Below are 13,505 nucleotides of genomic sequence, written 5' to 3' on the forward strand. Positions count from 1 at the left end.
TTAAAGGAGAACTATGGGGTCAGTGTTTTTCCCCACAGTTCTCCTTAGGGTAACGGGAGGACACAAACTAGCGTCCTCCCGTCACCCTAAGCTCACTATACCGCGAGCTACAGCTCGCGGTATACTGAGACGCCGCAGCCGGAGCGGATCCCGACGTAGATGGCGTGAGTGACAGCTGGCTCTGCCTATCTAGAGGCAGAGCCAGCTGTACCCGCCCCCTCCCCCGTCCGTTCCGCCAGTCAGCGCTGGCAGATCGGAGCGGGGAGAGGGGAATCCAGCCCCTCCCCCTGTCATGGCAGAGAGCCGTGACAGGATCGAGAGGCGAGCGAACCCGGTATGTGTTCGCTCACCTCCCGATCTACTGAGCCGACCTGTGACAGTCTCATTGTCACAGGTCGGCTAGAACTATGAGGTGAGTGAAAAGCACTCACCTCATAGTTCTCCTTTAAACAACTTAACCACCTTATAAATCTCTGTTTCATTCAGACAAGCATGTTAAAAATACATACAAACTTATTAATAAAGGAAGTGCAATGGCCAATTATGATGTAAATTGTCCAGTAACCCATTGCATCCAATAGTTTTCCAGTTTACTGCAGAAAGGTCAGTGAAATGCAGCGTAAGATCAGTTCTGATTGGAAGCTGTGTTGAAGCAGTGCTTGATTTTATTTCTTTTAAAAATAACATTAATTTAACTGTGTGGCGATGCATGGCGTTGTGATATGCTGTGTTGCGACTAAATGTACGCCTGTATCATTTTATCACAACAGAGACACAGCACAGTGCACAAACAATTTTTAACACAAGTCACTTTATTAAAGTTTTGCATTACTCCATTTATTTACCGTTTCCCCAAAAGGTGCAATTAAAAATGTACAAATATTTGTTATTCATTAACTCAATACCGTTTTATCTTTTAGATTTAGTCACAAAAGTATTTTTGGTGTGCACTGATACCGATTTTAGTGTGCCTTTATAAAGTGAATTGTGTATTTTTATCGGTTTCATATTGATTTGCAGCGAAAGGGTTTAAGGAAACTTACACTAACAATTATATACTGTTTCTGTTATTGCTGACCTCCTGCTAGTTTTAATATTTTTTGAATATTTTAAGTCAATGACCTAAAACAAGTAAGCATCCAGGGAACTTGGAGTAAAAGTAACTTTAAGGGAAGAGAAGAAGAGAATAATGTTGCTAGGAGGCATAAAAGCAGAAGCACATAGAGGTGCCTGCACAAACTGTATCTGAAGCAACTTTAATTGCTATTTTTGTGTAATCATTTTAGACAAGTATTATCAACATCTTCCCTATCAAGTTAACATATACAGTATGTATGTCCCAAAATTTGTATAATGAATACACAGCAGCACTAATGTGTCTTGTATATCATGCTGGAGTCCAGCTTTGAGGCTGGCATACTCTTTTCATGCTTCTTTGGTCTGGTAAATATCAGATTGTGTTTTCTACTGCTACCTGACCAGCCAGCACAATTACATCAGGCTGTATCCAAGCAGCTCAAATGCAGGAGCTTAATACATATATAATGCTGTCTTGTGCTTGGTAACAGAACTGTACTGGTAATAGCAAATATTGAAAACATAATTATGGCTTCAGTAGCAAAGTGACACCATGGTTATACAGGCCCATCAGGCTTTAAAATGGGCTGTTCATCAGACTGTTAAAGTGGACCTTTACCCCGTTTGACTAAAAATCATCTCAGCACCCAGCTCGGCATCCTGATATGAAATCAGCTTACATTTATTAGCTAAACAAACATTTTTATTTTACTTACAGTTACCTTTTCACACTCCTGGTCCCCTTTGACACAAATGATGTAATTGTGCCCATGCTTTGCATTCTGGGAAGATTACTTATGCAGAGCATTGCTGGGAAATCTCATCATGAGATCTCCGGGGAAGATATTTTCCTCCCCTGAGATAATGTGCATGGTCACATGTCCTGATCACATGTGCCAGAGTTCCCGGAAGTAAAAGGGAGACCTAGTAGCCTGCCCTTAGTTAAATGATCACTGTCAGAAGACTGGGGAAGAAAAGAAAAATAAGGTATGCAAAGAATAAAAAGCCGGATATTATCTAGAAGTATGTATTTATAAATTGCCATTACTTAACATTTCTAAAGGTGTTTTGTTTATTTTGTTTGAAGATATGGATAAAGTTCCTCTTTAAGGTGTTTTTCCAACATTGATCCACAACAACCCTTTTTACTGCATGAAAACATAAGAAAATAGGTAATATGTAACCAAAACAAGCTGCAAAGAGATTAATCACACTTTCTGTTACCTTTCCTTTTCTAAATAAAGCCTTGATATTTTCAGGTTGTTGCTCCAAGACCATATTACAAGACTTTAAGGCAGCCTCAAAGTGATCAAGTTTAAGCTGAGAAGCAGCCAGGTTGTTCAGACACTTCATCTTGACATCTAGTAATTCAGCTTCCTCTTCAGATGTAAAGTCCACTAGTAATCAGAGAGAAAGGGACACTTTCAGGCAGGAATATGGGATTAATGGTAAATTACATATTTACAAAATGATTCATGGTATGAGCAATCATAATGTAGATCTATTTGGATAATACATGACATGGCAGTTAATCAAATTACAGAAAACAATTATTCTGACAGCACACGGTGTTAACATTTACAGCTTCTTTAATCAAACAAGCTCATTTAAAGTGGTAATACCTAGAAGAACAGGAACTGCCAAAAGAGAAATAAAAAGTACTATTTTTCCGTGATTATTTTAGACAAGGATTAGCAACATCTTCCCTATTAAGTTAACATATACAGTATATACATACACAGTATATTTATAGCCAAAAAAATTGACTTTGAATTGAGAGAGGAACTATAAAAACCCCCATCAGGTTTTATCACAGTCTGTGCCAGTGCATATTTATCTTTTCTATTTGTCTAGGTGACTCTAAAATTCTAGAGTCATCACAGGTACAGGAGATAAGGGGAAATCTTCCAAGACAAGTCTTTAAGGGGGAATTTGCCTTTTCTCTTACTTTCTGCTGTGCTTTTGGCACACAGAAAGGAGAAAATCCCTTACAGGGTTTCTAACTATTACCTACTCTATCCAAAAGATAACAGTGTAGAGTTAGACTTACCAGTAACTCTATTTTTTTAAGAGATGAGCACCTCCTCCAACAGGAAAACAATTGGAGTATCACAAACACTTTAAAAGGAAGTTCTTCTTCAGAACTGGTCAGTAGTAAATGAGGATCGAGGAATGTAATATGAAGCAAAACATATACAAACAGGAAAAGAACATAACACAAGGGTGGGGATCCTACTGTCCTGAAGGACTCCTGGAAACAGAGTTACCAGTAAATCTAACTCTGGATTTTCCAAATCATCTTCCTGGACAGTACATAAGGGGATAAGCAAGAATTTAGTAGATTAGGGAGGGACAAAAGCCCAAGAACTCTCCTCACAAAGGACTGACCATGAAAACTACAGGTGACCCCAGGTATATGAACCTCTCAGCAGAGTGATATAAAACAAATAGAAAGCCGTGATAACAGCCTATACAATTATAAATAATATACACTGAGTGCCCTCGTGACTGTGAGTCCGCCTCCCGGCGGATAAGCTTATCACGGCACTCTTTCGGACTTGACTCCTCCCCCCTGTCAACTTTAAAAGTTATTCCTTTTACATAGTATTTGAGGTTGAATAAAGACATTAGTCCATCAAGTCCAACCTATTAGGATCTCATTCTAGGAGTACCTGTACCCACCCACGGCTGACACCGCTCTAAGGCTTGACAAAGAGGGTTACCCTCGAAACGCGTAGCCGCTATTTCAACCCACAGGGGTGAAGTCTCATCCCATAGTACATCTCCCCTGGACGCACGAGCACCGACGGACACAGTGTGTTTGACCCTCCAGTGTTCGCGCTGCACACCGCACCGATATACACTCCTCTTCAGTGCGGGTTTTTACTGCCGGGCAAGGTTCTCTTTTTCTGCTCCAGCTGCCGCGGCTCGGCCTGGCCAGCCGATGACGCGGTGTCTGGGGATACCCCGGGGATAACCTGGACACTCCAGACCAGTAGCATACGGACCAGTATCATTACCCCTACGTGATTGCAGGGACTTCGTTTGCCGACCGATGACATCCTAATTGTAAGTCACACATTTATCCTAATTATTCAGGCAGTTATAGCAGGCTGCACAACAATTGTCTATCCACTCATTTATTTCGTTATTGAGGTAGTTGCACTCTTCTACATACTGTGTTTGGATCAATATGACACACGGGGCTCCTCTCCCGGTTTTTTTAAGAGTTTATGCACACCAGCTCCCACACAGCCAACGAGTGAGAGATCTGATCATATCACAGCGGTGCGCTTCCATATTTTTGTTCCAGATAAAACAAATGGCAACAAAAGCCAACATACACCTACAGCAACTGGAAGGACTAGGTAGTTGTGTGCTGGTCTTAATGGGAGCATAACTACAGTTCAGTACATAGCTAAAGTACTAAATACTACCAAAATCCCTTTGAAATTGGCCTCCTTTCCAGCACCTGTAGCTGTGAGGGGAGTATAGTGGTCCTGATGTGAATTAAGTTATCAAGTTTATCTCCTAGTAGCAGTCATTAGTAGGTCTGTCAACTCGTGGCTAGACACGAAATCATGTTATGAGGCCTGTACTGAATTGTTAACACAATATCACAATATAAAAAGGACATGCACAAGGATTATAGCATAAGTAAGCAAATTTATATTAACTGGCAGCAAAACTGCACAAACATGCAATGCAGTTGGACAAAGATACTATATAACTGCCGCAAACCTCTACAGTAACATTGTTCGCACCATCTACATAGGAAGTCATGCAAGAGCTTTTTACACTGTGTTAAAGGATATGTGCCACGAAAAGGACATAAGTACAACATACCATGTAAAGAGCTTAGTGTTGAAACATTAACTGGCAGCAACACTGAAAAACAAGTGCTGCAGTGTAAGCACTAGGTAATACATGTTCTAAACCTCCCTCCTCAGCAACAATGACTATCACATTATCTACATAGGAAGTTGTGTCATAGATTAAAGTTGTGGTATTGGATAAAACACACCACAAATATTGCATAGGCACAACACATATCATTTACAGGGTTAAGAGTTGTAACATTTATACAGACACACTGAATAACATAAATGCCATGAAGGAGACCCCTGCTGACAAACACTATGCAGTAACTGCCCACAAAGCACAGCAATATTACAAAATAATCTTGCATCCTGAGCTGTAAATAGTTTATCCTGTAGAAAAACATCCAGCTACACAAGCATGCAATGGATGAGGCCTAGGAGTTAGTATACCGCTACACAACAATATTTTCCACAAAGCCCACACTGCTGAATTAGCACACCTAAATGCCATGCATTAGAAACTCCACTGTATACATTTGCATTAAAAGGAATACTAAATAATGAGGCCCAATTTTAAAAGAGCTAGGTGAACAGAGTAACACTGAGCCTACATGTCACAGGCACTGGAAGAGCACCCAGAATTGCCATGTTATTGGTACAAAATGCCAACTGTGTGCTCATGTGGCAAAGTTCCAAGTGATGGGTTTCCTCTGGATGGAGGAAACACAATAACTGACCAGTTATGCAGAAAGACTTCTTTTTAAGTGTTTTTGGTGATGTGTTCCCTGTTCCCATTGGAGGATGTGCCTAGAAGATGACCTGGGAAAAACGTTTGGCTTTACATATACAGGCATTCCTCACTTAACGACCGAGTTCCGTTCCTACGACCAGGTCGTTAAACGAATTGGTCGTTAAGTGAGGAACTCTATACAGTACTGTACTGCATTAGTACAGTACTGTATAGCGTTGCAGATGTACAGTACCGAACAGTGTACTGTACATCGGCAATGAAAATACTTACCGGGACCCGCAGTGAAGATCGGAGGATGTCACTTCCGCCGGCGACACGTCGCACTGACGCTGACACGCGAGGTCGGAGGTCGCTCGGCGGTCCGTCGTAAGTGCGAGTGGTCGCAAAGCAGGTAAGTCGTTAACCAAGGAATGTCTGTACTTTAAAGAGTTAGTTCACCGTTATCAAAAATTTCAAGTGCATTTCAGTGTCCCCAGTATATAAAAAACATTGTACAGGTTTTTTTTTTAAAGTAGCTTCTTTTTAATGGCATACTGTAGGTTGCATGTGGTCTCTCCCAACATATCAGAAAAGCTCCCAGGTAGGCAAACTCCTCCCTGGTGTCACTACCACAGGAACGAGAAAGCTTGCTTCGCATGCATAGTATGCTCCCTTTCTCTCTCTCCGTGTCACAGCAGCAGCTGTGCTCGGAGTTGTTCAACAGAGAGAGAAAGTGAAAACATTGCACATGGAACGGGTTTTGAACAAGCCAGGGCACTCATTCCTGTGGTGCCTGGGGTGTGCTTCCAATGTCCACCAAGGCCTGACATCTAGATAGGACAGGGGGGAAATCGATTACCTAGGAATTTTCTGACAGTTATAGGAGAGAACGGACATGGTCTACAGGTATGCCATTAAAATGAAACTTCTTTTTAAAATATACTGGGGGTGCTGAAATGCATGACATTTTTGGGGACTTAAGTTGTACTGTGGCCATAAAGGGGTAAAAATTCACAAGTCAGCAGTTCAACCAGAAGAACGCAAACATTTTTTCGCACTACAAGAAGCTTTGTACTCCTTTCTTCTGATTCAGGCAGCACTTAAAGGAGAACTATAGGGTGAGTGAATTACACTTATCCCCATAGTTAGAGCCGACACGTGACATTGAAATTGTCGCACCTCGGCTCTATTGATCGGGAAGTGAGCGAACACATACGCAGCTCGCTCACTTCCCGCTTATCTCCTTGCAGAGAGTAGTAACTGTCAGTCAGCGCTCCCCACAGGGATCCCCCCACCCCTCCAATTCTCCAGTGCTGACTGGAGGGACGGACAGGGGAGGGGGCAGGCATAGCTGGCTCTGCCTCTAGATAGGCAAAGCCAGCTGTCCTCAGCCAGCGTGGTGGAACTCGACAGTATTGTCAGAATCCGTCCCAGCTGCGGAACTCTCAGCGTATAGTGGGCAATAGCTGAGTTTTGGGTCACGGGAGGACGTTAGTATATGTCCTCTCGTGACTCTAAAGAGAACTATGGTAAAACAAAAGTTACCCCAAAATTTTCTTTTAACTGCTGTCTCTGGCCCTATGAATTGTGCCCATTCTTCTAACTATGGATGTACATTGCAGGAAGCAGGGATCTGTATATTCTGCATTATTTCTCCAGCATCCAAAGAAGTGAAAGACAGCCGAAAGACCATAGGGAGAGGTCATAAAATATTGTCATTACCAAAAAAACAAAACAAAAACATGCATAAGGTCAGCAGTAAAGCTGGCCATACACTGTTCCATTTTTTTGGTTCAACCTGCGAGCTGAATGGAAAAAATAGAACATATCCTTCATCAACGTTTTTACAAGCGCTGATCGTAGAATCCCGCTGTTTCCTTTGTATTCTGACAAGGGCTACTGTCAGAATACCCGAAACAGAGCTGGCAGCTCATTGGCTGCTAACTCTGTTCATTCGAAGATTTTCCGACCGGCTCCTTCAAAAAGGTGCCAAGAGGGGCACCCACTGTTTGAATTGCGGCCGGTTCTTCAGGATCAAATAGTGTATGGCCAACTTAACTAACATACACTAAAGATAGTGCAAGCAGCAATTTCTGTGAATGGCCTTACTGTTCAATGAAAGATAAACCAAAAAGATGACATTTGCTGGTATGAGCAGGTAGTCACACAAAATTCACATGAACACACCTTTAGAGCTGGAATTCACAATCTTCAGGGCTATGTCATAGGAATTTATTGCAAATACATAATCTGCTTGCTGATAGTAGTAGTTTCCACGTTCCCTCTTCTTGTTGGCCAAATCCAGCTTCTGCTGTCCAGTAAGTAGTTCCAGGTCTGGCTCATCCTTCACTTCAAGAAGGGACACCTCAAGAAGAAGATCTGCATTGGGTGGAATATCTGGATCCCTTAAACAGAATTCAAATGAAATAATTAATTATGTATTAAGTAAAAATAGTAAATCTCAAAAGGTGGTGATGCAGAGATATAAAATCTTAAAGTGACACTTAGCTCAGGATTTAAAAATGTATTCAGTACCTTTAATAACAAACATGTACCTTAATTGTGTATCACTTGGCTGTAGATCCTCAAATCATCTCTGAATTGGTGCCAACACTGCCCTTCCTTCTGGAGAGTGGCTACTTTTGTTTCCTATGGTCCCTGTGTGTGTGTTGTAAAGTAGCCACCGCTCCAAGCTCACTCCTGTGATGGACTAAAATCTCACTTCTAGTTTGCTAATTTGTACCGATTGTAGTCCATCAGAGGAGTAATACACAAAGAAAATACATTTCTGTTAACCCCTTCATGACTGAGGCCCTTTTTTCAATTTTTGCACCCATGTTATATTCCACATTTTAGGCCTGAAAATGACGTAAAACCCCCCAACATTATATATTTTCTGAATGCCAAGACCCTATAAAAGTACTTGAATGCAATTTTAAGGTTTAACTCCTGATTTAGTGTCACTTTGAATACATATAATAAATGTGAGCTTGGTTTAATGCAATGAGTGTGACTCAGACCACACCAAACAAAAAAAATAGTAAGTTTCCCATAGCAACCAGATCCGTTATTTCATTTTCCATCCACCACCCACTAGCTCACTCACTGCCCAGGACATTGCCATTCCTTTCAAAAACAAAATAGATGCAATCCGAGATGAAATGCCCACTGTCCAGTCACCTTCCCCTATTCATGTACCAGACCCATCTTTGCACCTATTAGTTTCCTCTTTTGACCCTGTCTCCACAGAGGAGGTTGCACAACTTCTCTCTAACACCCATCTCACCACTTGCTCCCTGGACCATGCTCGCCTCCAGGACTTCACTAGAGTCTCCCCCATTCTGTGGAACTTTTTACCCCAACCTGTCCGTCTATCTCCTACTCTGACTACCTTTAGGCATTCCCTTAAGACTCATCTCTTCAGGGAAGCTTATCCGACCTCAACCTAACCACTGAAATATCAATTTCTCAAACAATCCATCCCCACACAGCTACCTCAATTGTAAAGCGCTGCGCAAACTGTTAGCGCTACATAAATCCTGTATAATAATAATAATAAAATTTTACACATGCTATATAAAAAAAGGAAAACCTTTCATGGCCACTACATCAGAGTTTTGGATATTTCCTACATCGCCAGTACTATATGCATCTTTTATTAACCAAGTTCCCATATGCAGTTTTTAAAAAAATAAATAATTTTTAAATATAAAACAAATATGTTTCAAAACTGCAAATGGCAACTTGGCCAATTCAAATATATATACAGGGCTTGAAAAATTTTATGGTGTCTCACCAGTCAGTCAAAAATTTCACCAGTCAGCATGACCGGACTATAGCCTTGCAATTTATGTTAAAAAATTTTGGGGACAGATAGAGCTTTGTTTTGTGACCCCCGGGGGGGTTATTTTTTTTTACTATATAATGAAAAAAGTACCATAAATGTAAAAAAAAAAAAAAAGTTTCCCTACGTTATGTTATAAAACATTTATTCTTACCCATATTTTTAGTAAAACATAAAATTCGGTGTCACGTCGAATAGACACCAAACATGTCAAGCCTTAAAATTGCGTGCGCCCGCAAAATCGCGAAAAACGCCCATAGGCGACGATTAAAACACTTTTACTGCTCATCAGTTTAGTGTTATCAGTGATTATTGCTCTCACTCCGACGTTTGCGGAGATATTTAACATGTGCGGCACAATAGGCGCAATCATCGTTTTCGCACGTAGGCGCACCCGTCTCATATCTGCGTGTGTATGTGGGGGGCAGGGACTTTAAAAAAAAAAAAATGTTACATTTTTTTATGCTTTATTTTTTTTAGGATTCTTTAATTTTAGTATTACTTTTTTTTTTTACACACACCTCTATTACATAGGGGGCTAAGAAGCCCCCTATGTAATAGCCCCCAATGTAATAGCCAATTTACATGACAGGTCCTCTTTATGGAGACATCAGGGGTCTCGACCCCTAATGTCACCTAGGGACCCCCAGAGAAGCTGATGAAGCAGAGATCGGCTTCATCAGCTTCTGTAGCTGGAGAGTGACAGTGAATGCAGGAAGTGATGTAATATACATCACTTCCTGCATTCGGGGACTGAGAGGAGATCAAAAGGGAGTTCGTACACTGAACTCCCTTTGATCTCCTGTCACAGAGCCGTGCCGGTCCCGGCCGCATCGGGCACAGCGAATCTCGGGACCGGCAACGGCAGTGACAGCTGCTAATATAAGCGATCGAGCGTCTCTAGAGACGCCCGATCACTTGAATGTAAAAGCTCCCGGCCAGCCGTGTAATTACAACGGCCGGCCGGGAAGCTGCTCGTCACAGACGAGCGGACGAGTGGATTTTTCAAGCCCTGTATACATGTAATGTTAATGATTTAAACACATAAAGGAAACATAAAAACTGTGATGTAGTACAGGTGGTTCCTCTTTTTATATACAGTTTATAATACTTTGGTTAGCACTCACAGCTATTAAAATATAGCTCTGAAGATTCATTTAAGTTAACGCATGAATAATATATGTTGAAAAGTTTTAGTTTAGCTTAAATATAAACTATTGCATATAAATATTTTGCATTCTCTTTTTAAACCAGCAGGGTGAGCTTTGGGATCCTTTTTATTTGATTTTTATAGTTTAGACCCTTGCTTCTTCTTGTAAGCCCTTTTACACAGGTCAGCCTGAAATTGACTTACAGTAAACCGGTGATTCCTTCTTTACTAAATGGCTTTGTCTTATAATGAATTTCAGACTGCCTGTCATAATTACTGCTGTGCAGTGGTGTAACAACCAGGGGGGCAGTCGGTACATCTGCCCCAGACGCAGAGCTGGGGGGCGGCCGCCGGGCAATGACAAGCGGGCGAATGATTTAGGGCAATAATGGGCTGCCCCGACAGGCAATAACGGGGCTGCCCTTGGGGGCCTCAGGCGTGAGGACCCAGCGTGCAGCAGCTTCACATTGCAGAGAGAGACCGAGACCAGCACTTCTGTGACAACATGAGTGATTTAATGGGGTTTTTTCCCCCTCAATCTCCCCCGTGCTGCTTCCTCCGGCCGTGTAAACCGACACCAGCCAGGAGGACAGTGTCAGATGGCTGAGGAGACTACTCGCCATTCCAGAACACAGAATAGATAGCTGAACTTGAAACGTTCAACTATTCTGTGTTCTATTACAAAAACACCATTTAGTTAATCTGGGTTCAGCAGGTATGAACTGAAGAGGACCGGGACCAAGCGGCTTTAGGGCTCAGTCACACCAGATGCAGCGCGCTCTGGCCTGATTCTGGCCAGAACGCACTGCCTCGCATTGCGGCCGGCTCACTTTTTTGTGGGGCAGGAGGGGGCGTGGTGGGCCTTTGAAGTGAATGGCATGGTAGCCACACCCTCTGGCTGCAATGCGATCGGCCGAACGGGATCGCAAGGCACATTATGCCTGTGGTCCGGTCCAGTGCAATCAAAATGCTGCAAGTACTATTTTAATCGCACCGGACTGCAGGCATAATGTGCCTTGCGATCCCGTGCGGCCGGTTGTTGGGGGCATGGCTGCAGGGCCATTTAGTTCAATGCACCGCCACGGCCCCTCCCGCCCCAAAACAAAGTGAGCCGGCCGGGTTGCGTTCCAGAGGCCAAACGCACTGAAACGCAGTCTTGATGGTGTGACTGGGCCCTTCGGAAGGACAGCAGAAAGTCCACGGACACCAATCTCTGTCTTATTTAACCGAAAATGTCATTCGTAAAGACAAATGGAAATTCCTGACTTAGTTGTACTGATCTCCTTCGTCCAGGTAGAGTATGGTACAGGTGAAAGTCGAATAATTAGAATATCGTGCAAAAGTTCATTTATTACTTTCACCTGTATATCAAAAAGTCTTCAGCGATATCCACCAGTCTCCTCAGAATGTCATTACTCGCACTCTGAGGAGACCACCACTGGTGGATATCGCTGAGGACTTTTGGATGTACTATACTCTACCTAGAGGAAGGGGATCAGTACAACCAAGTCTGGAATTTCCATTTGTCTAAGGAATTACATTTTAGGTTAAAAAAGACAGAGATTGGTGTTAGTGGACTTTCTGCTGTCCTCATTAACCCTCTAAACCCTCCATGACCTCAACAGTCAGTGATAGATCCAGTAACAGTGATTTTCCATTATTTAGCAAGTCTGTATGAGTGGGAGTGTGAATGGTTGTAGACAACGTTGTCAAAGGTTTTTAATGGAAAGATGCAATCTGATGATTCACGTTTTTGATGTTTGATTTTTTTTTCAAATAAACTTTTTCAGATTAAAATCACTGAGCTGTTTGGTCCCGGTCATTAAAAAACCTCTTCAGTTGGTACCTGCTGCGGGTATGAACTAAATGGTGTTTTTGTAGTTTATTAGGGTTCAGGACAGTGTGATCAGACGCCTTATAATAAGGGGTTACTAAACAGTGATTGTGTCTCTGGAAGATTTATAATTTGTTTGTGTATGTTCTATAATACCCCATTACACTCACATCTGCCCCTGCTGCCATCCTGTACATCTGCCTGTGGCTGCAGTGCTTCCTTCACTTCTCCTCGGATCCCCCGCTGCCTCTGCCCGGGAGAACAGCGAGGATCCAGAGGAGAAGGTGCGTGGCTGAGCAGCAGAGGATCGGTACATATCAGTGATATGTACCAATCCTCTGTGCAGGACAAACACTGGAGCAATCAGCCGATCACTCCGGTGTTTGTAAATAACTGGGGACACATAGTACTATGAGTCCCCAGTTAATTTTCTTGCCTCGGGCGCAAAAGGAGCTAGCTACAGCTGTGCTCCGGCAGTGCTAGTGGGGCTGGCGGCTGAATGTGCTAGAAGCCTCAGACGGAAAGGGGCGGGACACCTCTTCTCGTGTGCAACGTCGGCCACATGAGCACCGCGGGAGGACAGGGCGCCGGCGCCTCTAGAACGCACTGGAATGCAAGCCGGCTGACTCCCTGCGTTCAGGGGCGGGAGGAGGCATGGGGTTGTATTGCAGTCAATGGCAGCCATGCCCCCCACCCACAGTGCAATCGCCTGTACCCGGAACGCAAGCACATTAGTGCCTGCATTCTGGTCCAGTGCAAACTGCAAAAATTTGCCTGCGTTCCAGGTGCTGGCGATCGCACTGCGGGTGCTCCCCTCCCGGCCCTGAATGCAGGTGTTTTTTCCTTGGTAGATCTCATTGAGCTTGTCATTTAAAAAGTAGATCTCCAGACGAACAATTGTGGGCGCCCCTGCTTTAGATTAAACACTAGCTGACTTTCTATCCAAGCAGGCAACATTTTCAGGAGTCAAAAAAATGGAATTCCACATATTTCTCTCATTAAAGACTCTCATGAAAGGACTATCATTTAAAATAATGTTTATTTATCAT

The 13,505-nt window shown here is 42.9% G+C and overlaps 1 protein-coding gene across 1 annotated transcript in view; it reads right to left on the bottom strand.

Annotated features, from left to right (window-relative positions):
• The window catches only part of FKBP8 (FK506 binding protein 8), a 67,057-nt gene that overhangs the window by 14,733 nt on the left and 38,819 nt on the right, over positions 1 to 13,505 (bottom strand). Inside the window, exons 5-6 of the mRNA XM_018557484.1 lie at positions 7,816 to 8,033; positions 2,302 to 2,474 (exon numbers count right to left, since the gene is read on the bottom strand). Of these exons, the coding sequence (XP_018412986.1) occupies positions 2,302 to 2,474; positions 7,816 to 8,033 (391 nt within the window). The remainder of the gene's footprint in view (positions 1 to 2,301; positions 2,475 to 7,815; positions 8,034 to 13,505) is intronic.

Source organism: Nanorana parkeri, unplaced genomic scaffold (genome assembly GCF_000935625.1).
Source record: "Nanorana parkeri isolate BGI_ZX_2015 unplaced genomic scaffold, ASM93562v1 scaffold286, whole genome shotgun sequence".
NCBI lineage: Eukaryota > Metazoa > Chordata > Amphibia > Anura > Dicroglossidae > Nanorana > Nanorana parkeri.